Source organism: Oratosquilla oratoria, chromosome 35, assembly GCF_046742065.1.
Source record: "Oratosquilla oratoria isolate Oo_2021 chromosome 35, ASM4674206v1, whole genome shotgun sequence".
In the NCBI taxonomy this organism is placed as follows: Eukaryota; Metazoa; Arthropoda; class Malacostraca; order Stomatopoda; family Squillidae; genus Oratosquilla; species Oratosquilla oratoria.
Window position 1 is genome coordinate 1,221,411 of NC_134811.1, and position 26,027 is coordinate 1,247,437.

A 26,027-nucleotide genomic window follows, 5' to 3' on the forward strand; every position below is an offset into this window, starting at 1 on the left:
GTGTATTCAACTCCTCCTTGCCTCAATTTCTCCAAGTCTTGTTTGTTTTTCAGTTTATTGTTTACAAATCTGTAGAATAGTTTTGGTTGATCTTTACACTTTTCTATAACATCTTTTTCATATTTTCTTTTTTTCTCTCTGCACTTTTGTACATATTCATTTCTATAACCAGTATATATTTTCCATTTTTCAGGTCTTCTGTCTTTTTTCCATCTGGTCCAGGCTTTGTCTCTTTTGTCTTTTAACTCCCTACAACTTTTGTTGTACCAGCATTTTACATATTCTTTTTCTTGTTTTTGTCTTGGGACATACTTTTCCACTCCTTTTTTGTAAATTTTTGTCAAAATATTCCATTTCTCTTCCACTGATGTTTCTTCTTTGTATATTTCTTCCCAGTTTTCTTGTTGGAAGAATTCTCTTATTTTATCAAAGTTTGTTTTTTCATACATCATTCTTCCTTTTCTATATTGTTCATTTCTTTTCATATATTTTTCTTCATTAAGTTCCAGTTCAATCAATATGTGGTCACTTTTACCTATTGGTGTTTTATATTCAATCTTGTCCACTATTCTAGGTTCAGATGTAATTATTAAGTCTAGCCTCGATGGTTCTTCTTCATTTCTATACCTAGTGTTCTCTTGTATCCATTGTGTCATTGAATGGTCAGTAATCATCTCAAGTAGAGCATTTCCCCATGAGTCATCACCACTCTTTGCTGTCATTTCTTCCCAGCAGATTTCTTTGCAATTAAAGTCGCCCATCATAACTATTCTTCCTCCGTCTTCCATTATTTTAGTTAATGCTATCTTTGTGTCCTCTAACATACTTTTATATTCACTCTCCTCCCATGAGGCTGTTTTCGGAGGCACATAATTGATCACAAATTTTCTGCTCTTCTTATCTCTGTCTTCCACTTCTATCATAATCATCTCTACTGTATTCTTTCCATATATGACACCTTTCACGTTTATATCCTTCTTAGTCAGGAACATAACTCCACCCCCTTGCTTTTTCTCTCTGTTTCTAATCCAATAATTGTATGCATCATGTCCTACACTGTTGGGTGGTAGTGGGCCTTTTAATTTTGTTTCTACAATTCCCATTATGTCCGGTTCTTTTTCTTTCAAATAATCATTCAGCTCATTCAATCCTGTTATTAATCCATCTATATTTGTGTAAGACACTCTTAGTTTTCTGCCACTTCCATTGTGTTCTCTGTTTCCCTTATGTTTTTCTTTTGTATGTCGAACTTCCTTAGTTTCATGTTCACTACTCTCCAATAGAATCTCTCTTTCTCTGACTCCGTTCTGTTCTCGTTTTTTGTCTTAGCTTCCAGTCTTTTCTGCTTTTCTTCCTCTCTTTCCTCTTTATTCATTTCTCTTTTTATCCATATCTTTTTGTGTTGTTCACTTGTTGCTAGTTTCCCTGTTTTGGATAAGATATTCTCTGCCGTTGTTTGTGACTTGAATTTAATCTTAATTGGTCTGGTCTTGTCTGTGCTATACTTTCCGAGTCTAAATTTCTCTTCGATTTGTTTCATAATTCCTGGTTCATCTTCCTGAACTGATTCTAGTAATTGGCTTACTTTTTCATTTTCCTCTTTGATTCTTGTGGTTCTATCTGTGTTGTGTTTCTCTTCCATTCCTAATATAATTATACATTTCTTCTTGTCTGCTAAATCCCTTACTATATTCTCCTTTTGTCTCATCACTTTAATAACTGAGTCTTCAGTATGTTCTTTCAATTGCTGTTTGACTATGTCAGTGAATGAAATCTTATTTCCTTCTTGGGTTTGCTTCCAATTTTTACTTTCTTTAGCTATTGTTTCTCTGTTTTCTTTACTATTCTTCTTCAATTCCTCATTCTCCCCCTTTACCTCTCTTAACTGTCTTTTTAGTTCTTCTATTTCATCAGTTAAGTTTTTATTCGCCTTTTCCAGTTCTTCCAATCTTTCAACCCTTTTTAAAATGGTGTTCATATGACCTAACCTACTCTCCAAGTCTTCGATCACCTTATCAACCTTCATCTCTAGTCTTGTCAGTCGGGGGGGGTTTGAGTCCCCCCCACTCTCTTTAAATCCCTTGAAAATATTCTCATCACTTTCTGCTATATTGCTCCTATCTATACCTCTAATCTTCACATTCCTATTAGACATGTTATCATCCAACTCGTCTTGGGGTCTTTTGTCTACCCGGCGGCCCGTCAGGGCCATTTCCTCCACCTCCTCATTACCTTCCATTTCCCCAGTAATCCCTCCCCCTCTCCTCTTTCCTTACTTTCCCTCTACCTCACGAGCAATTCCCCCCCCCCTGCAAATACAAAAAGGCACTTCTCTTTGCGTTGGTATCCACAATCTGCACTTTTCTTCAGAGCGTTCGTCAAGCCGTCCGTTCGTTGAAAGTGTGTGTGTGTGTGTGTGTGTGTGTGTGTGTGTGTGTGTGTGTGTGTATTTACCTAATTCTAGTATGCAGGAAAGGAGCGACACTCATTGGATCCCACATCCTATTCTCTAATTTTCTAACATACTTAGACTCAAATTCATGTACGGTTCCAACTTAATCTATATCTTTGAATTCCAATTACCATATTCAGATCTGAACTCATGTATTGTTTGAGCTTGGGCTATATCACCTTCTAAGCTATTCCACATATCTATACATCTATATGGAAAAACTATTTCTTCACATCCTTCAACATGTGGTCCTTCTTAATTTACTTCCACGACATCTTAAAGCCTTCCCATCTTTAAGCAGGAGATCTCTTCTATCAATGCAATCTATCCCCTTTAGTGACCTGAACACTGTAATAATGCCACCTCTTTCTCTTTGATCTTTCAAAGTTGGTAGACCCATTGCTTTTAGTCTCTCCTCATATGGTCTATCTACCAGGCTGGGGACCAGTTTGATTGCTGCCTTTTGTATTCTCTCAATCTTGCTTATATCCTTCAACCTGTGTAGTAGGGACCATACTGACTCATATTCCAGTCTTGCAGCAGTCCATATGTCTCTCCCACAATCCTGCTGATATGTCTGTCCAGTGACAGGTTGTCTTTTACCAACACCCAAGTCTTTCTTCTCTTTTGTTTTAGTAATGGGTTCGCTTCCCAAGGAATAGTTTAAGAATGGTCTTTTGCCACTTTTTCCCATTTCCAGTACTTTGCATTTTTTGGTATTGAACTTCATTTCCCATTCTTGGCTCCATACAAAAATAGTATGTAGATCTTTTTGCAATATATACTACACTCCTCATTTTTCACTCTTCTCATGATTTTTGCATCATCTGCAAACATGTTGGCATAGCTAAACTGGAGTTACCAACTTTGGAGCAAAGAAGAGAGGTGACATACTGACCATCTGCAGAATCATGAAGGGCACAGAAATACTCAATAGAGAACTTGTTAAACCTGGACAAGAGAAGCACAAGAGGACATGGAAAGAAAATAAAAAAAACATAGCTACAGAAGAGATCTGAAGAAAAACAGCTTTCCACATAAGAGTGGTGGACACTTGGAACAAACTGGACAGAGAAATAGTGTGCGCAAAAACCATTCATGAGTTTAAGAGCAAACTAGACAATGAGTGATACAAAGGCGGGAAACCACGAGCGTAGCTCCCCTTCCCGCAAAATACAACTAAGTAAAATACTAGCTTGTTCCTTCCATCATATCCTTAACATAGACAAGAAACATTCTTAGTGTAAGCACTGAACCTTGTGAAACTGGTAGTTACTGCTCTCCAGCTTGACATATTGTCCTTTACTACTGTCCTTATGTTTCTTTCCTTCAAAAAGTGTATTTCCCCAGGAATCTGCTATACAGCTTGTTTCTAAATCCTCCCAGTTGACCTCACCACAATTAAAATCTCCAATAAGGACTATGTTACTGTTTTGTTCAATATTTTTCTTTAGCAGCTGTATCCATTAACATTTTTTGATATTCAGTTTCATCCCTGGCTCTTGTCTTGGGGGGAACATATGCCACCATGGAATCTCTTTTATTGTGCCATGCCTTCACTCAGATTTGCTTCTTCCATCTTCACGCCACTTCTCACCATAAACATTGCTCCTCCACCATTTTTATCTTCTCCGTCTCTTCTCCAGGTGTATCTGTTGTTCCCCAACTGTATATCAACATTTTTGGGGGGAGTTTAATCTATTAGACACAATATATCAGGCTCATTTTTCCTTAGGTAGTCATTTACCTCCAACCTAGCTGATAGTAAACCATCAACATTAGCATACGCTATTCTAAGTTTCTTTGTAGTGCTTACTTTGCAATACTGTCTTCTTGTTTTCTTAGAAACCATTTCCTCACCTTCTGATTGACAACTCTTTCTCCCAAGAAAAAATAAAATAAATAAATAAATAAATCACTCTTCTTCTTCTTCGGTTCTCTTATAATTTCTGGCTTTGGCATGTGTGTATCTGTATATGTATGCATGCATTTGTTATGTAATACATCACTTCTGCTTGGAGATATATCACTTTTCTAAAAGTGAACACATTACCATGTTTTCCAATGCATCTTATGACCTACAGCCACACAAAACCAGCAACCATAAAAATAATAAATAAATAATAATACAGTTCAGCAAAAACTTTGTTACTTCACCAGCACATCATTCAATGCAGACAAGCTCATACACAATCCAAGCAAACAAGCAAGACTGCAAGTAAACAATACTAGTAATGCTGTCACTAAAAAAGCATGCAAAGCTACACGGAAACAGTCACATGCGGGATCACCAGACTGAGGCAACCTGAGATGTAAAAGCAGTTTGGTACGTATTGAATGGAATGGGGATAGGTATACAACATAACACTGAGGATACAAGGAAGAATGGTAGGTTGGGTGGACACCCAGGTGGCAGCCCTGCTAGTGGCCTAATTTGTCAGTTGATTGTAAGACTGAACTCACTGACATAGGCATATTTCAGATGGATGATGCAAATGGAGACAGTAAATGAAGGACAAAGTGAATTCTGCAACAGCACACTGCCCAAACAAGGACACCCTTCAATGGCTTAAGTGGAGTGGTGGGCAAACTCTTTATTTATTCATTTATTTGTTTTTTTACAAGTATCTCTATTATTTTGTCTGTAATGTATCAAAAACCGTCCCCTTTATGTGAATCGACACGTGAACACACACAAACACACAAAAATAAAACTTAATCACCCCACCCATTTCTGCACCTCAGGGATGAAAATTTACCCTGTACCCCACCTAAATACTCATCCCAATGCTACAGCAAGACAATCCTCTCCCAGAGCAGGACCTAACTGTAAGACCTGGATTAACCCCCACCCCTTCACTATATGTTGATCCTCCTCCTCACCCACTCAAAAATAAATTATGAAGCAGATATGAAAATCATCCCTTAACAATCTTCTGTTCAACCCAATCTTTTTTCACTCTTATTTGCTCAACAGACATTATAAGCACCTAATTTTTCTCTGAAGCTCACTTCACCCATTTCTGTTTTGCACATACTCTTTGCTAATCTTTCCTCGTTCATTCTTTTCATGCGCCTGAACCACTTCAGCAATCTTTGTTGTAACACTTGATGTAATCACCACACAGGAGACGTTAAACACCTCATCCTACACTGTTCCTCCCTTGCCAGACCCAGACAACAACACACTATTTCTTCCTTGTGTGATTTATGGGATGCTGTTGGTTACCTGGGACACACAGGTCTCTTGAAAGAGATCTGGGGCAATGAAATGATTGATTGTGATTGATGATTCAGTTTAATGTCACGGACTCCTCCTATCAGGCTAGGACAGAGGACTTTGTAGCATGAAATTTAATGAATCATGCCACTGGTCCAACGCGCATATGGCAGGGTCCAAACTGCTGTCACTTTGGCCTCCGCTACAAGTAATGACACTGTAACCCACTTGACCAGTGAGTGATTAATTGCAACACACTATTTCCTAAACAACTAATCTTTCAGCTGCATCTGATATAAATCTCCTTTCCCATTCACACTCAATTCTTTCAGCAACTCTCTGCCTCCATTCCTTCCTCCCTTCTCACACTTCTCCACCTTACAACCACTCCCAATCTCTCTTCCACAAGATTAACCAACCTTCCACTTTCTCCCCTTAATATATTCATGTGTGAGGCAGTTGCATTAGCTGGCAGCACATATCCATCAGCATTGACATCAGTGGCTCCAAAGGTCCCCAAGGGCCAAAAACCTAGCAGTCACTGGCTACCCTGAGGTCATGCCCAGGCCACACCAGGTCAGACAAACAGGTCCTTGAGGTCCAACCTGCTGTGACAAAACAAGTCTTCTAGAACACTTGCAGCCCCAGCTGCGCTGAGCATCTCCCAAGGGACAGTTAATGAATGGGTCATGACCTGACTGTGGTGAATATAAGGGGTCACTGGGAGTTCACCAAGGACAGACGACCTTGGAAACTGAGGAAGGAATCTCCTGCCACATTCCCCACCTGACAGACAGCCTCGGGAACCAAGGAAGCTATCTCCAGCCACCTCTTGCATCAAGACTTCACCACAAAGGACAGACACCGTCTTCTCCTCTTCCTCCTCCCTTTTATCCTCTTGCAGCCAAAAGAGAGCTTATCTGTCCATGGGTGCCCAACTTTAAAATAAATCAATGAAACTTTCCAGTTTGCCTTCAGCTAGCCCCACATCCCCTATGTTCCCGACAATATCCAAAATTCTTCAAATCACCTTCTTGGACACCACATAATCTAATAATACTCTCTACTCTTCCCTCCCACCAACCACCCTGGTTTATGTAAACTTAACTTTTTCAATATGAGTTCAATTCTCATGTTCAGTGTTAGGCTGCTTGATTTACAACGACTTAACCCCTTCCATACGGGGCCGCACACGTAGGCGTCATGGGGAGCGAGTGTATTCGCGAGGCTGCCATATCGGCGTCTTGATTATATTTATTGTAGTCGCCCCTCCATAATGACATTCTTTCTAATTCTTTTGTAATCGCATTTTCTATGGTTATCAAAATTCACGGGTGAAGAGAGAACGATCGATATAAGCGGTGACTATATTTTATGATGCGAGTATTATTACGACACGTCGTACGGCTGGCATTGGTTGCTGCCACCGAGATCTAAGTCCATGACGCCTACGTGTGCGGCACCGTATGGAAGGGGTTAATGATGCATCACAATACACATGTTATAAAATATAAAGTTGCAGTTGTAATACTTTTTCTTTTTAACCCTGAATGTTGATAACCACAGAAAATGCAATCAAGCCTGTTCACAGACTATAGGGGTCACTCAGCTACAACTACAAAATAAATATAATCAGGATGCCAATGTCTGCATCCTCATATACTCACACATGCCTCATGACACTGACATCAGCATCATCATATGATGATTGGAGACGGACTCCCATTCCAAAAAGAATGCTAATCATCTTAACTTCTACACAAAAATGTTACCAAAAAGCTTTACTTGATGCAGCACACTGGGTCAAAAACAGCACACAGTCCTTTTGGAGCGTTAACCCATCTTCAACGCTAGCTAATAAGCATGCTTAATGAAAACATCACTATTGCTTACCTGCCCCATCTGCACCACTTGGAGCACCATCAGGTATTCTAGTTGAATCAGCAACCATTAAGCCACCCGTAACTGTCGTGGCCGAGTGGACTACCGAAGAATCTGGGACCATGACAGAGTCATGAGCAGCCTGGAGTCCTGTTCCTCTTGAACCATACACATCTCTATCTTCTAGAACCTCCAGATTGTGTTGCTGGTGTTGGTGGTCAGCAACTGGTGTAACCTGACTTGATCCTACAGGTGTTTGTGTCAAGCGAGGTTCAACAGCAGGTACTGTGGTGGAAGTAACCTCGTTCTTGAACGAATTGTAACCCCAACCTTGGTTATGGGCCTGGGCCTGGGTGTTGTAAGTAGGTTCTCCTGTATGTGAAGGAAGGTAGCCTGATGCCGAGGGCTGGCTGACATGACCCACGGAGGTTTCCTGAGGTGCATACTGGTACATCTGTGTCCCCGAAACAACAGGTTCACCATGTTCCATTTGTGGTGCAACAGAACCTTCCAGTGATTGGTGAGCAAGTGAATCATATTGTTGCTTAGTCTCAAATGGTTGAGTATTTTCAAACGATTGTACACTAGTTTCTCTCTGCTGTAATTCCTGTTCAGTAGATTCCCAGTCATTATTCCAAGTGGTTGAAGGAATTTCAGGTTCATTTACTGTTGAAGATGCCTCTGGCTGGTGTCCTGGTATAATACCCGCTTCATCAGTACCAGTTACAGGTGGTTGATGAGATGCTTCTTCCCTATCATTTTCTTGGCCATGATATTGTTCCTGATGTTGTTGGTTTAATTCAGCGACAGTTCTGGCTTCCTCGCTCCATTCCCAAGAATCATGATGACCGCCTTCAGACACGGACTGAATGTTCTCTACTTCAGGAACCTCTTCTTCACCCCATCCCCACGAGTCCTGTTTGGTGTGATCTATCGTAGATTCCGCATGAAGGTGCGAGGTATCCTCATTGCTGACAGGCGCTTCATGAGTAGCCTCATTGGATAGCTCGGGCTTTGGTGCAGACTGTTGCCACGAAGACTCCTGCCAGTCAATACCAGCGGACTGGTCATGCGACTGTGAATGCACGTGCGGACCCGACAGCTGTTGACCCGCAGTCTGGGTCATACTATAACCATGCTGATCAGGTTGATAACCTTGATGCATTTGCATCGAAGACACTGGTGGCTCTTGTGGGTGGTTTTCTGATGGATGTGGAGGTAGCTGCTGGAATGGGTGATTTGAATGATGCTGAAACTGTCCTTGAACTGGCTGTACTGGTGGCGGAATATGCGAGGGCTGTGAAGATAACGGCTGCTGAAGTGGAGGTGTGGGTTGTGGCATGGGTGGTTGTAATGGAGGTGTAGGTTGTGGCATGGGTGGTTGTAATGGAGGTGTAGGTTGTGGCATGGGCTGTTGTAATGGAGGTGTAGGTTGTGGCATGGGTGGCTGTGATGTAGGTGTGGGTTGTGGTATGGGCTGTTGTAATGGAGGTGTAGGCTGTGGCATGGGAGGTTGTGATGGTGTGGTATGTGGCATAGGTGGTTGTAATGGAGGTGTGGGTTGTGGCACAGGTGGTTGTAATGGAGGTGTGGGTTGTGGCACAGGTGGTTGTAATGGAGGTGTGGGTTGTGGCACAGGTGGGTGTGATAGAGGCATGGGTTGTGGCATGGGTGGTTGTAATGGAGGTGTGGGTTGTGGCACAGGTGGTTGTAATGGAGGTGTGGGTTGTGGCATGGGTGGATGTGGTGTGGTATGTGGCATAGGTGGTTGTAATGGAGGTGTGGGTTGTGGCACAGGTGGTTGTGATGGAGGTGTGGGTTGTGGCACAGGTGGTTGTGATGGAGGTGTGGGTTGTGGCACAGGTGGTTGTGATGGAGGTGTGGGTTGTGGCACAGGTGGTTGTAATGGTGTGGTATGTGGCATAGGTGGTTGTAAAGAAGGTGTGGGTTGTGGGACAGGTGGTTGTAATGGAGGCATGGGTTGTTGCAATGGAGGTGTAGGTTGTGGCATGGGTTGTTGCAATGGAGGTGTAGGTTGTGGCATGGGTGGTTGTAATGGAGGTGTGGGTTGTGGCATGGGCAGTTGCTGAGAAGAGGGTTGTTGTACCATGATTGGCTGTTGAGGTGGCGGTGTGGGTTGCGGCACAGGCATCGGGTGTGGTGATGGTGGTTGATGTGTTACTGGTTGTGTTGCCGACTGTGGTGAAGGTTGTGGAGGTGGCACATACTGATGTGACTGTTGATAGTGTTGTTGTTGTAACTCTCCCATTGTCTGGTGCTCCTGCGGCACAGGTGGCTCCTCATACTGCGCAGGTGGTGGCTTGTACCCTTGCTGGATTTGTTGGTACTCTGCCGGAACCTGAGCGTAATCGTGCGAATACATAGCATGACTATGTGGCCCGCTATGCGAAGGTGGCCGAGCCTCACCGGTAGATTGTGGCTCCTGAGTGGGTGGCTGGGAATTATGCTGTTCACCATATTGGTCGGACTCCCAGTTTGGCCATCCATCAATAGAAGGTGCCTCCATGGAAGCCTGACCGTCAGCGGCAGTACTAGGTACATCCGTTATCCCAACCTGGCCATCAGGACATCGCAAATGTTCTTGAGTTTCTTGACTATTTTGATCTTGCCATTCATCTGTGTTCCAGTCCCATTCGGTCCCAGCTGTCTGTTCCTGTGGTTGCTGTTCTTCCGTTTGTTGATGTTGTTGCAGTTCATATTGTAAATGTTGTTGCTGTTCTGCTTGTTGTTGTTCATACTGTAGTTGTTGTTCTGCTTGTTGACGTTCTTGCTGTTCCATTTGTTGCTGCTGCTGTTGTTGTTGTTGTAATTGTAACTGGTGTTGCTCTTGTAACTGCTGTTGCTCTTGTAGTTGTTGTTGTAACTGCTCTTGCTTTTCCTGCTCCTGCTGTTGTTGTTCTTGATAAAGTAGTTGGTCCGAGGTTTGCTGATGATGAGTATCGTTGGTGTGAACTATTTGATTATGCTGCGTGTGAGAGTTGTGAGCGTGATACCCAGAATGTTGGTTTGGTTGCTGAGAGTAATCCGCATACTGTTGGTAACCTGCATACTGCTGCTCCTGCGGTTGCTGTTTCACTTGGTCATACTTGGCAGCCTCATTAGCCTGGTTATTGTACTGATTTTCGTTACTATTCCAATCTCCCCATTCACTGCTCCAGTCCCAACCATCTTGACTTTGCCCATTAAAGTTGACCCCATTTAAATGTGACTGTTGCTGTTGATTATTCATGCTTGTGTTAGTGGCATGCTGTTGTTGCTGGTGCTGCGAGTGCATGGCATGTCCTTTATTAAATGCACCCTGAAAATTCTTGGTCTGATTCTGTGCTGGAGCTGATGAATAGGAACTATACTGTTGAAAGTGTTCATGGTTGGCATTCTGATAATGTTGTTGCGGTTGTTGTTGCTGTTGCTGTGGTTGCTGCTGCTGGTTATTATTGTTGTTGTTGTTGTTGTTGTTAGCGGCATAGCCTTTACTGTCCCAGCCGGTATCGCTTTCCCCCCAATTCCAAGACGTGTCAGAATTATCAGTACCCCATCCCCAGTTGCCTCCTGCCTGCTCCTGTTGTTGTTGTTGCTCCTGTTGTTGTTGTTGTTGTTCCTGCTGCGGGGGAGACTGTGGCTGAGCAAACTGAGGCACCTGTGGCTGTGATCCAAATGGCTGTGTTTGTTGAAACTCCTGTGGTCCCTGTACAAAAGATTGACAATAATTAGATACGCTTACCCTACTGTGGGACAACATCAATGCAATGAACTTTAACACTGCAGTGCACTACATAAGTGTGGGTAAGAGGGCAGGGTTGCTATGTAATGAAGCATTGGGGATAAACCAGCCTCAGCAGTCAGGCCTACTGTACAGGTGCTGTGTCTTAATGCATTGCCTCTGGCCAAAGCAGTAGTGGGAGGGGCCAAGGATGACTTTTCATCCATACAGAGGAAAGACAAGGGTCAACAAAAGGGTCTTAAGGGGGTACGCGACACCTAGGGGTCATTTTCTAAATTATTTAGAGTAAAGAGCTGAAACTTCTCAGGTAAATAGGTATCCATGTTGCCTACATTTTAGGTGAAACAGAATGATGTATGTACATATACTAGTAGAGACATTTAAAGTGCACAGCATCATAATATGTGGAGCAATTTGTTTTATATTTTGGCTATGATTAGTCAGTAGGCACACCTAGGGCCGGTCATTGGGTAACTGAACAATTTCCTTTATACTTTTGCATACAGGCATTTCAATTTTAATGTCCAGCAAAAATCGTGAAAAATTACATTTTTTTGGTCTTGTTTCCATTATTACTCCTAACTCTTTCATCTTATTCAAAATATTCAAATGACCAGCCCTAGCAGTTACTAAATGTAATATTTCCTGTAAGTTTCATCTAAATCTGATGTATTTTAGATTTCTTATGATTAAAAAAAAGTCAAAATATATCGAACGGAGATATGGCGACTTGAAATATAAATATATCTGTAACTTGCTTATAGTTTCAATTTGACTGATTTTTTCATGGCTTAATTCTTATTATATAATGGATAAGTACAGTAAAAATCATCAACATATTTCAATTATAAGTACTTTAAATAATGAAAAACTAAAGTATAAGTATATCACAGTAGTGGCGACACAGACGACACCATCATATAATTTGCTTTTTTGCACCTTTGTCAGTTTCTTCATATGAAACCTCACTGCTGGGGGTCTTCCGGGTATCTAAATCATTGGAAAGAGGTTTATTTTAACCAGCAGTGGGTGCCTTTGGAAGTGAATCCTCTCTTACTCCACGGACCATCGATAGTAACTTTTACTTCTTTTACTTCCGGTAAAGTTGGGTCTTCCTTTTCTAATGCTGCATGTACATGTTCCCTTGTTTTTTCCAAGAGTTCCTCATACTTCTTTATGCTGGTCTCTATAATATGATGGCAAAGTTTACTAAACGTCTTGTGATGTATCATTTTCATGTTCATTGCCATGCACATTTTCTGTACTGCAACATCCCCACAGAGTAAGCCGGCCTCCACAACTCTGTTATGTACTTCATAACTTTCATTCCTACCGCCTGGTGAAGTACACCATTTGCTCTTTTCAGAGCACAACTTTCATTCTGCCTGAAATGTCTTCACCATTCCACATTCTCCTATCACTTCAACATACATCTTCTCACCACACTAGCATCTAACAAGCGAATATATCCACGGCAAAAAACTGCTCTTCTCCACAATCATAAATTCACGTTCATTCTTATCTCCCCTCTGTACAATTTCATAACTAATATCTAATTTTCTTGCTGTATTCCAGATGAATAAAGTACTTCATGGTGTAGAACCTGGCTACATATGTTGAGAGAGGTGGAAGTGAGGGCAGTGGTGGAGTGAGAGATGGTGAGGTCTAGGCTAGTCGTCTTTGACCGTTTGCCATCTTTAACTGTTGTTTTTTTGTCATTGTAGATGTTCTTTTTGCTACCCATGATGACTGTACTAATGAGTAATATGTACTAGCTAAGGTAATATATTGCCAGGAGAGCTCATGAGACATGCGTACTTTTTCTTTCAAAGCTAGTAGGTAACTGACGTCCAACTGAGCTCTAAGTTGGCAAGAGCTATCCCTCCACCTTCCTCCCTTCCCCTCCACCCTCATACTGGCCGTTGAAGCATTGGGCGAGCATAAATTCAATCAAATGTCAACGTTATTCGATGCGCCTGAAGGTCCTAAGTGGCATGCCCCCCTCTAGTGTGGGTTGCGCCTTTAACTCCGTCCATTTAACCCCCCCCCCCCAAGACATTTAAATTGTGCGCGGCTGGAAAATTATTTGTCAGGATTTATTTCTAAATGGTATACAAACATTTTGAACACAGTTTTGAAAAATGCTATATCTTGACCAAATTCACCCCCCCCCCAGGTGTCACGTACCCCCTTAAATAGATGTGGGATGGATGAAGGGTAGATATACACTTTAACTAAGCCCTCCCACTTATATGGGAATAGGGGGAAGGGCATTTTGGTACACACATATGAAGACCAGGATTATGAATGCAATGGTAAGAGATTATAGAAGTGTATAGACTGGAATTCTGGAAATGTGAGTAATAATATCTTTTTTAAGATGGGCATCAGAGAAAATCTTCTTTCCAACATCTATCTTGCATGACCACCATTTGCATGTACCTACAATCAGCCCATTATAAAAACAAATAAACTTTGTAAGGGTGTTAATAAAATGTATAATTCTGTGACACCATTATATAGCCATAGTCAACATGCTCAACATTTACCCGTTGAGTTGTTTGTATGCCTGCAGTCTGTGCCCCAGCCTTATGTCCTCCGCGCAGACGCTGCCGGAACATTCTGCCCTCGTTCTGAAAATAGAAAGCCAATTAACTCTATAATCAAAATATATCCCTAAAACTAAAAAAAATGAGAATCAATCTCATTATAGACACAGACCTTCATGATACAAAATTTTTTGTTCAACTTATATGGTGTCTTATTTCTCACCAATCTCAACTTTTCAGTAGATTGCAATGGAAAGCATACTGTAAGTGTTTAGATTCACAAATGTTAATAGAGGAACAAAGGAAGGGGAAAAAATCAATAATTGAATGAAATGGTCAGGTGAAATTTAACATATTGGTGCACATTTGTCCAAATCCTAAAAAGATTGAACATGAATGCAACAAACTTTAGTGATTTTTTTTAGTCTATCATGTAGTTGGCAAAATTCAATCACACTCTTGATTAAATATACTTTTTGATGATCAAAACAGTAACTGTCATTTCTCATCTGGTTTTTGAAAGTACAGTATTTTCAATTATTTCTAATCCTTCCCAAAATTTGACCAATTTCGCTCTTTTTTGCGGCCTTATTTTGGTACAATCTGGAGATCATGCAACCAGTGATGGACTTGATGCAATGGTCCAGTAAAACCAATATTGGCAATCATCTCTCCACCACCCATCTGCTAAGGTCAGTAACACCGTCTTCACCTGGGGACAAACACCAGGAGGACTGGTACATATTGATTCTCGAAATGATACAATAAATAAACTTATCACTACAATGCTCTATTGCAGGGTACAAGAATGCCACTGTATTCCCATGCCATACACACACACACAAAAAAAAATGAACAACAGGACTAAGAATACTCCTTTTTTTTTTTTCTTTACTCTAAAACAGTCATGGCAAAAGTGTGCTTTCATTCAACCACCACCTTTAAGAGAAGTGAAGCCTTGTTATGTACACAGATTATTATATACTTTGAAACCTAATGATTATTTAAACATGGTGGCCCTGCAGTGCTGATCTTGGAGAGGATGCTGTCCCAGATGGTCTCCTACCCCCATCAAGCCTTTCCAGTCAACTTAGAGGAGTGTTCCACAGAGCTCTTTATGAATTTACAAGATTAACAAATAACCATCTGTATCAATATATTCAATATAATATCAATGAACTATTCCTCTCAGTGAGGGCAAAGATGGTGTCTTACAAAATATTTTCTGAAACATAGGAATTTCACGCAATACACCTCCACTACGGATTCGTCTGCCACTGCCACTCCACAACCTCAAACCATCTTCGTGCCTGACAGCACTTCTGGACAGAGATGAAGGTGTTGACGAATTTATGATGGATGGCAGGGAGAACCTCTCTGACAACTGCCTCACAAGACCACCACGTCCAGGCACCCACATCATACGCCCCCCTCCACCAAAAATACCCAATCAATAAAGACTAAATGACAAGTGCCCCCATGAACACACAAAAAACACGTACTATTATTTTTGAATTGTATAATCAACACACAACAGTATAATGAAAGTGACATCACACTCCCAAGCACATAAGTAATAATAACTGTACCACTGCCTCTTTGCATGAGTGAGGAAGCCATATCACACATGTGCTGAAGATGTGACAAAACTGTCAGGTTTCACACCTGGTACAACTGTTTAATCAATCTTCCCACCAGATCCATACACCCGCCTACACATTACAGAACCCCTAACTACTGCTCCCTTCTCACTTTTAAGCGTTAAGTCAAAATAAGTGGTAATTCACAGGACATACTCAAATGCTTCTTCCCTCTGGGGGGAAAGCAAATAATGATAATGAGAAGTCAATCCACTACCCTGGTTCTGCTTTGTAAATCCAGTCTCCATGAAATGGTAACATTGAAATGGTATTTTCATGTCAACCTCTTTAATCAACACCAAAGCAGCACAAAATAATTTTCAAAACAGTCCATCACAAGAGAGAGAAAATAAAAATAAAATAAAAATTAGAAAGAAAAAATGAAAAACAAAAACATGAAAAAAAAAAAAAAAAAAAAAAAAAAAAAAAAATTGTGTCATCCCCATAATATGCCAAGCCATTCTCTTCAGCTCCAGAGAATCCCCTGCAGTCACAGAGTCATGGACACCACGAGGTTGAAACCGCCACTCAGATAAGCAATGATAACTAGATCCCTACCAGCCACAAGGTCATGGCTAGTTTTACCAATCTGATACCCATTGCCTTTATTTGACCGAGAGCTGAAGTACATAGGGCCTAAATGAATTAAAACTCTTCAGTCCACTTCCCAATAAAAGAAAGAAAGAAAGAAAAAATTAAAACTCCTCAGTCTCAGGTCCACCTCCCAATAAAAAATAAATAAATAAATAAAAAATGAAAAAATAAAAATAAAATAAACCTATACATTCATGAGTCGGTGCCACAGAGATTAATAAAAGTGCCTAGCAGCGGCAGATTGAATGAAAAGGTTCAGTATGTTTTGGTGACCCCATTTTTAGAACTGGAGTTCTCTAAGACCATCTTTTGCTATGACTTCTCGTAGGATGAACATACAGAGAACAGGATCCCTAGTCCCATCACTCCATCCCATACTGTTGCTTTGTACAGCATGCATGGGAACACAGTGGTAGAATAATTTCTATCAATGACATTGTAAACACACACACACATTTATATATATATATATATGTATATATATATATATATATGTATATATATATATACATACACCACACACACACACCAAGGGCTTTTCCCCCCCTTACAAGAGAGGTAGCCGAGTCAAATGGCACATACCCACTCCCATCCACCACTATTTCCTCCCTCTCATCTTAGCTCAGGGGTGTCAAACTTAAATCATTTAGAGGGCCTATTATGCACTTGGTTATGGTCTCAAGGGCCATGAAGTTAAAAATACATAAAACAAATAAAAAGTAAATGTTATTAAATCTCATCTTAACAGTTTGGTTAAAATTTCCTCTGTTATAACAACTACAGTAACGAGTTGAAAAATCTCGTCACCATGCAGGTCACATTTGGCCCATGTGCCACGAGTCTGACACCCATCTTAGCTCCTCTTGGATGAAGGGTCATCCCTGTCTCACGCCCACTACCCTGGGTCTGAGGCAATGCAGCAAGACAGAGTACATCCAAAGCAAGGCTACTTCACTTAATCGGTGACCCCCCCTCCTGTCCTCTCATGCAGAAGACTGAGAAATCTCTTCAGGCTGCTTCAAAATATTAACACATAACTATTACCTATCTTCCTCTCAATCCCTTGCATTACAGTATCATCTATACACAGCCCTTTCCACCCCATCCATCAATCTCATCCTTGTCATCCCCTCAAGTTCACTCCATCCACATCAGCCTTCCACACCTCATTTACTAATATTTCTTCACTCATTCTTTTCATGTGTCCAAACCATCCCAATATTCTTTCATCAACCCCATTTGCCACCTCCTTTTCCACCCCTACTCCTAACCTCCTCATTTCTCATTCTATCCAACCTTGTAACCCCTAACATACTTCTCAGACACATTTAAACTTCTCTCTGCCTCTTTAAATTCCAAGTCTCTGCCCCATACAGTGTTGTTGGCACAATCGCCCCTTCATATAATCTCCTCTTTGCATCCATTACCAGATGCCTATTTCTCATGACACCTTTTGATCCCTCAAGATATACTTGCTTCTCTCAATCTACAATTTACCTTCACTCCTCCCTTTCCTGCCAAAAGTGACCCCAAATACATAAAACCATCCACTTCCTCCAACCTCTCTTCTTTAATGCTTACTTTCAACTTGCTGCCATGCCCTCCCCTTGTACATCTCATCATCTTATTTTTACTCACATTTACCTTCAACTTTTTTCTATTGCATACCTTCCAAAACTGTCTTAATTCCCTCTCTGACCCTGCCACAAGGACAGTGTTGTCAATAAACAACAACTGGCTCACCTCCCACTTTTCTCCATTTTCTTTAACCATCTCCAGTCCCCTGCCCATTGCCCTTGCACTTCCCTCCCCATCTATATATACATAGTGATAATATATATGAAACATAACAATAGGATGGGGTAATTGGGCCATATAAAAGTTATTCACTTTTTTAATTGAAATTGGTTTTAAAACATTTCACTTTTACCCTGAATAAATACCTACCTCCATTTTACCAGTTGTAACATAATTTTTAATACATGAATAACTTTTATATGGCCCATTTACCACAGTGATGGCCCGATTACCCCATCCTACGGTACTATTAGCACCCACTTTTGTGTCTGGCCTAAGTATTTGTACTCTGGTCATTCACACGTGAAATGTGAAATTAAAAGTGCTCTCTGAGACACACACTGCTCATAACCTCATTCCAAATTAACACTATTGACAGTTTTTCCTAATGCACATGCAGAGATTTTTCATTTCTTTTTGCTTGTTAGTGATCTTTTTATGTGAAATATATTCTCAACACAGTTGTCATAAAGAACAGAAGCCTCAGTGTTTATGATCAAATATGAAAAATTTGTTGCAAAGGGTAGATTGGAGTTGCCAAAAAAAGTGATTAGGTCCTAAATCCTAGAAAATTATCAATAAATTATAAAGAATGGGGCCACTATAATGCAAGTTTATTAATTTGTGGATCTTTAGTAATATATTGAATTGTACGAGTATGTCTATATACCAAAAAGCCTTTCCCTTACAAGGAGGGACATACCCACCCTTAACCCATCCACTAACTGTTTTCCCTTCTATCTTGGTTCTTTGTAGATGAAGGCATACCATCATTACAAAAACGACAGAATAACAATATCTCTATCCTCAATTAGAAAATACTTGAAGGTCCTATCAATGTTACAAGCAGCCTCAGTGATCTGGAAGTGACAATTTGGAGCAATGGAGGATTCAGTCTCCATATCCTCAGTCCCAAAGAATCTGCAAGATGCTCTCTGGCTGGATCCTAAGGACCTTCATCACCAAAGAAGAGGAATGTCTCCTGATTCTGGAAAAGCTTAATGTTATCAAAACTAAGAATAATGCTGCCAACTTTGGAATCCAATAGATACTAAAGAAATCTAAGAACTAAAATTGGTCCAGAGAAGGTTCACCAGTATAATTACATCACTACATACATACATATACCAAGGGCTTTTCTCTTCCTTACAAGGGAGGCAGCCAAAGTCCATTTCATCCTTACATACTCCACTCCCATTCACTCCCTGCATCTCACCCACTGCCCTGGGTCAGAAGCAATGCAGCAAGACACTCCCTCCTCTGATCCTACAACAAGCAGTGTCGTCAGCAGACAAAATTGGCTTATCTCACAATACCCTTGCATTTATCTCTCACACCCCCCTTTCCATGTATAAAATGAAGTCGTGCCGACATGACACATCCCTGGCGAAGTTCCACCTTTACCTCAAACCACTCACTCTCTCCATTTCTAATTCTAACACAGGCTCTACTACTCTCGTAAAAAATCTTGACTGCTCTTAACAGCTTTCCTCCTATCCCATATATCTGCAATACTTCCAATAGTGCCTTCCTGTCTACCTTGTCATAAGCCTTTTCTAAATCCATAAAGGGCTAAAATACATCCTTACCTTTTCCTAAAGCTTCCTCATATCACTATCTCACTAACTGATGAAAATAACCAGATACGCCTCAAAATACCTGAGACTATTTTCCCTCTAGAGAAGGACAGGGTAATAGACCATATATATCTACTGAATTCTGAAGAGCCTAGTGCCTATCTTCAGCATCAAGTTGCACCCCAACAAAATACAAGGAAGTTCTTCTAATACTAAAGGTCCCAAAATAGTAAAATTCCAGAAACACAAGCTTGGATATTCAACAATAAACTTGCATTGTCCAACAGGACCACTATCTCACTAACTGATGAAAATAACCAGATACGCCTCAAAATACCTGAGACTATTTTCCCTCTAGAGAAGGACAGGGTAATAGACCATATATATCTACTGAATTCTGAAGAGCCTAGTGCCTATCTTCAGCATCAAGTTGCACCCCAACAAAATACAAGGAAGTTCTTCTAATACTAAAGGTCCCAAAATAGTAAAATTCCAGAAACACAAGCTTGGATATTCAACAATAAACTTGCATTGTCCAACAGGACCTAACATAACCATTTCATAGAAAAACAGATCTTTTAAATGGAAAAGAGAGAATTGCATTTGCGTTACTGGAACAGAAGTCCCCAAAACTAACTGCCAATGGCTTAAATCATCCTGGGATACTAGATTTCGCATAACAGTGCCTATGAATCACGTCACCCAGCGGAGTAATCCTTTACAAATCCTTAGACAACTTCCTGTAGAAGATTAAAGACATCTGCCTTCATAAAAATTTAAAGGAAAACAGAGGATATCTGTAATTCCTATAGCCGACATTGGTTGTCTGAAATCAACACAATACATCACATGGTCTATCTAAATATAATTTGAACCTCGAGTTAAATCATCCTGGGATACTAGATTTCGCATAACAGTGCCTATGAATCACGTCACCCAGCGGAGTAAACCTTTACAAATCCTTAGACAACTTCCTGTAGAAGATTAAAGACATCTGCCTTCATAAAAATTTAAAGGAAAACAGAGGATATCTGTAATTCCTATAGCCGACATTGGTTGTCTGAAATCAACACAATACATCACATGGTCTATCTAAATATAATTTGAACCTCGAGTTGTATTGTGTGTCTGTTTTCGGTCTTTTAAGTCTGCCTCCCCAAGATTTTATAATAGCCTTCCACTTGATCTACGACGTATTGTCAGTATCCAAGGATAAACTCAAGACGTTCCTGTTCTCTGAATGTTACGACATGAAAGACCTCACCATCAGAGAGGAATAAAGATTATAAAGTTGAAGTAGATCTTTATTATGTGAGGGTCCTGCGGGGCACCACTGGTGAAGTGGGACCAGATAAAGAAGGTGCACTGTCCTAGCCTCCCGATAGGGGGGAGTGTGTGACGTTAAACCATATCATCATATCACAATATATATATATATATATATATATACACACACACACACTCACACCAAGGGCTTCTTCCCTTTACAAGAGAGGTAGCCAAATCAATAGGCATGTACCTACTTCCACTCCCCTTTTCTCCCTCTCATCTTAGTTCCTCTTTAATGACGGGTCATCCCCATACCCTGCCCACTGCCCTGGATCAGAAGCAATGCAGCAAGAGACAGCACGTCCATAGCAATGCCACTTGGTAAGGCACATTAATGTTCTTAAAACTCCTAATGTTGCATTAAGACCCATACACAGCAACAACTAACTAAACTCCCACATTTTTAGTAACATTTGTACACTAATCAAATACAAAACCTTATATTTTTTTCTATTTTTCTGTTTTGCTACAGTATGATGTCCAATGAGTGTAAACAGTAAAAAATGTAAAAGCTTCCAACAAACAAATCCATTTATTGGAATCTGAAGCTGATATGGCCATTTTCTAAACGTGAGTGTCCTTTAACCCTTCATCGTCTCTGCATTACCTAAGAACTTAGTCATGCCATCTGGCTGAATCAGTATGTTTCCTGCATATTTGCATGCCACATGCAAGAAACCATATTATCTCCAAATTTATTATAAAACCTGGGATTTCAGCACCTAATTACAGAATGCCACTTAATCATCATTTATAGACCTCAAGGCTATAACAATTAACTGATTTTAAACGACTGTAGAGGTCCAATACCATGACATATTGACAAGCACTGCTATGTCAATGTCATTCATCGACATTCTTACATTCTTTGTTTACACTATTTATCTTGGCAATTTAACCCAATTCTGTTTATATATACGACTACAAAGGCCACTCGAGTGACTTATTTTAACTCTCGACGAAACCACAGCACAAAATACTATGATATGACGAAATATATGTCAAAACCAGCTGATTTGTACCAGGTAAAAGCTCAAAATTTTCTGCTCAACTTTAATGATAAACAAATTCTGACAGATTTTCTGCTCATCACATCATAAGGCAGCCCACAACTATAAATATTAGTTCCTTACACACTTACAGCCTCAGAATAAATTATGCAATATATGACTAAACAACATTACTTACATATAAATAGAATTTAACCAGAAGGCCGGACAGCCATATCGAAGTTGTACGTGTACTACTGACCTGTCTTCGATCACTTTGAGTTGAAATATAACTTTTACAATTGCATTCACTCTTAGATATTCATCACAATTTATCTTTCATCATCTTTTCAATTAATATAATTTTATCTATATTACATATATTTTTCTATTAAAGTTGAAAACAAGATATATACAAATTGGCGTATTTGTGTATTTAAGCCTAAGCGATACGTTCGGACATACGACATATCTGAGAAAGTAAGGGAGAATTGGTTCTTATTTACAGACGACCGAAAATACATTTTAAAATTATATCTAATTCTGAATTGTCTTAATGATATCTAAATATAATTTATATTATTGTAATATATATTTTTACTTTAAAACAAAGATAATTTTCCTTTAGGCCTTGTACAAGTAAAACATATTTGAGAAAAATCTACTCTATGTCATATGTTCATGCAAAGACCAATAATCTGAATGTTCAGAGCAGTGGAAGAAATCTATTATTGATTAAACTGCAAGTAAATGTTTAATCAGGCGATATATTGACAACTTGTGAATCAACCCTTTACAGTTACGCATTAAAATGCGACAGACGAATGATAATAGAAGTTAAAAACTAGTTCAGCAGAGTAATGCACGATTATTTTCTTTAATTATTGATATTATTTTGTTTCTCGTATTCTTCTTTTAATTTCTCCCGCACCACCTTTAAAACACCACCTCTCAGGTCCACAATTAGGACCTAAATTTTAAAGAGGTCCATTTCTATTCTAGGGGGGTGGGGGAAGCTCTATTTTAATGTTTTTTCTTCTATGTAAATTCCCACAAAACTGCTTATATGAATGTATAGTTATTTTCTTATTATACAGTGCGTGACAGTATACATTGTCATATATGTTAATATCTTTTTAGGCAGTTGATATTACAGTTGATACGACGCTTTTTTGACGGTAGACGCTGGCTTCTTTATTCGTCATAAACGCAAGACGCGAGCGGTAAAGATGAAAATGTTTAATTTTATTGCAGCGTCAAAGAGACGCTACGAATTTATTATTGTAGTCGCTAGCGAATTAAGACGATTATCCAAAGCGAATAAAAGCTTTATTATTGGAAAATCTGAAGAAAATATATACTTATATTCATTATGATTTACATTATTATATCTTTTATTTATTTACTTATTTGTTTATTTATTTATTTATCACTATTATGATTTTTCCTTTTCTGCATGAGGGGACGGAGAGGGGGTGGCCGATTTAATGAAGCGGCCTTGCTGTGGATGTGCTGTGTCTTGCGACATTGCTTCTGACCCAGGGTAGTGCACAAGATGCAGGGATGACCCGTCATCCAGGAGGTGCCAAGATGAAAGGGAGGGAAGAGGGTGGAGGGGAGTGGAGTGTGATAGGGATGAAATGGGTGGGAGTGGTTTTTATCCCATTGTTTTTTTTGGCTACCTCCCTTATAAGGGGGAAAAAGCCTTTGGTATATGTATGTATTATAATTTTTTCGCATCCGACCTAGATATGGACCAAAAGGTCTCCTGTTGGCATGCTCCGCATTTTTAATCCTTTGTGTATTAATTTTAACTAATAACATACCTCTTTTCTACTATCCTCTCTTGCCTAATTCTATGACATTGTCTCCAAGGATAGAAACGCTGGTTATTGTCGATGAAATAAGAGAAAGTAATGAGACTGAGATAAAATTCTGCAATCGATTCCACGCGTGTTGCTAATCGACGACTGAATTGGGCCAAATTGAGACGACTTGGGAATTCCTCTTTATTCGCCTTCAACAAATATTCAAGTCATGTCTTTAATCGACCATCGCCTTACAAAGGTTGGAATTCCCAGCTGTACATGAATTATAAAGAACTAATAAGGAACAATGTCGATGGAGAAGGATGTTGAATTGCAAACAATGATGCTGTAAAGACAGTTCTTAGGAATTTTTGTTGATGGTGGACAAAATGAAAAATATTTTACATATATGGGTAATTTTATTAGGTTATCAATACACACTTCGAATTGGTCGATTACGTATATATTTAGAAGAATTACATTTTGACTTATCACACAATGATATTCTACAAGTTGCAAATTTAAATACAGGGTGGTCCAAATGTCTTGTTACTCCTATCAATTACAAGTATTACAGTAATACAAAATATATGTCCTGGATTCCGGCTGCTTGTATAGGCACATGCAAAAGCATAACGGGGGCTATGCGACATGACGTCAATGAAAGATTCGACCAAGGTAAAACGAATACTATAAGGTACGTTGAGCACCCCCCCCCCCTCCGCGCACCTCCGTGACGTCATAGGAAATTCAGAGGGAGGGGGGGAGGGTGAGAGGTGGAATAAAATGTCAACTTTAAAGAAAACCATCTGTATGTATGGTAAACTTTAAGATTACACTATGATGTTCACATAATACTGAAATTACTCAGTACCACTTTCTTATCCTCAAATTATCAGTATCTGAGATATGACCGCCAGAAAAGTTATAAAAATGTTTTCCATGCTTTCACATTAGGTGGATTATATCAATATGACGAGTTATTAGATGGGATGACATGTCAATTTATATGTTGTTCAGGTAGCCTTGATGAAGAAGATATTATACTGTTGATACACACCAACTAGCTGAATATAAACCCAGTAGTAATGACACATAAAAGCATCATATGGTTTTTATTATATTACATTTTGAATTTGCGTGGATTTTATATGTAGACCTTTATCTCCATCAAGTTCCAGCTATGTTTTAACCGGATTCTTTAGTCTGTTTATTTGCAATTGAATGAAAATTTCAGGAAATGTTGCTAATAAATAGTTACTTTCAAAATGACGGATGCATACATATCCAAATGACCGAGTATTGTGTGTGCCACATAATTCAATCCATTTCTTTCTAAGTTCTGTATCTTTGGGTAGTGAAAAGAAATGTCTATTTCTATCACCTTTCAGTCTAACGGCATTGCACTTCTGCACTATACAAACTGTTGGCATTTTTATGTTATTTTTCTGCCTTAGCTACCCCTTTAATCAGAAGATGGAGCTTCGCTCCACACACTGGTGTGTGAGTGACTGACAGCTCTCGACCAACGGGACCCTGGTCTCGATATTTACGTTGACGTCATCATCTACCTGTGCAGTGGAGAGGTTTTCTGCCCCCCCCCCCCCGCTAACGTACCTTATAGTATTCGTTTTACCTTGGATTCGACATCCGACCTAGATATGGATCAAAAGGTCTCCTGTCGGTATGCTCCGCCTTTGTAATCCTTTGTAACCAGCTCCTCCGAAGACGACAATACTGCGATGGGAATATTTTGTTCCAGCGTTCTTATTTTGTTCTATTGTTTTTACAGTAAATAAACTGAATCCAGGACATGTATTTTGTATTACTGTAATACTTGTATCTCTATTGGTAGGGGTAACAAGATATATGGACTATCATGTATATCATACGTGACGACCGGTAAAGTTTAAATCACATCCTGGACTTCTATGGGGGGCAAATGCCCCCCTCCCCTCCTACGAATGTTCATGACAATTGATAATAAATAAAGAACTAGAACCAAAGAAGCATAGTTGTATTGTAAACAATGATGCAGTAAAGGTAAAAAATCCGTTATAATTACTACTAGGAAGAACGAGGCCATGTCAACACATTGCAAATCAAAATTAGGATAGAATAAACACTAGGCTTTCAATTTCAAGTACAGCAGCTGATAGATGTATTGAATTTTGAGAAAAATGTTATGAATTCCAGCCATACACAAATTCAAAGTAAAATATTGATCAAACTGCTTTGAAGTATATTATAGTTGTCAGGCGTCCGGTTTTACGCCAGACAGTCCTCCATCCGGCACAACCTCACGCCGGACGCTCATCTGCCCCCCTTTCATGGTGCGAGGAAATTAAAATAAATAATTATATAAATAATAAATAGAAAGCTTACGTCATCATACAGTAAAATAATTACACACTAAACATAAAAATTAAGTAAGTCGTTCTTCATGTGA

At 39.7% G+C, this 26,027-nt stretch overlaps 1 protein-coding gene across 2 annotated transcripts in view; it reads right to left on the reverse strand.

The window, feature by feature from the left end:
• The window catches only part of LOC143018466 (uncharacterized), a gene marked incomplete at its 3' end in the record, with an annotated part of 34,303 nt that extends 12,084 nt beyond the window's left edge, over nucleotides 1-22,219 (reverse strand). Inside the window, 3 exon segments of one of the 2 annotated variants that reach the window (XM_076173833.1) lie at nucleotides 7,566-11,259; nucleotides 13,845-13,928; nucleotides 22,033-22,219. In XM_076173833.1, the coding sequence (XP_076029948.1) occupies nucleotides 7,566-11,259; nucleotides 13,845-13,916 (3,766 nt within the window). 2 annotated transcript variants of the gene reach the window in all.
• Nucleotides 22,220-26,027: the final 3,808 nt, after the last annotated feature.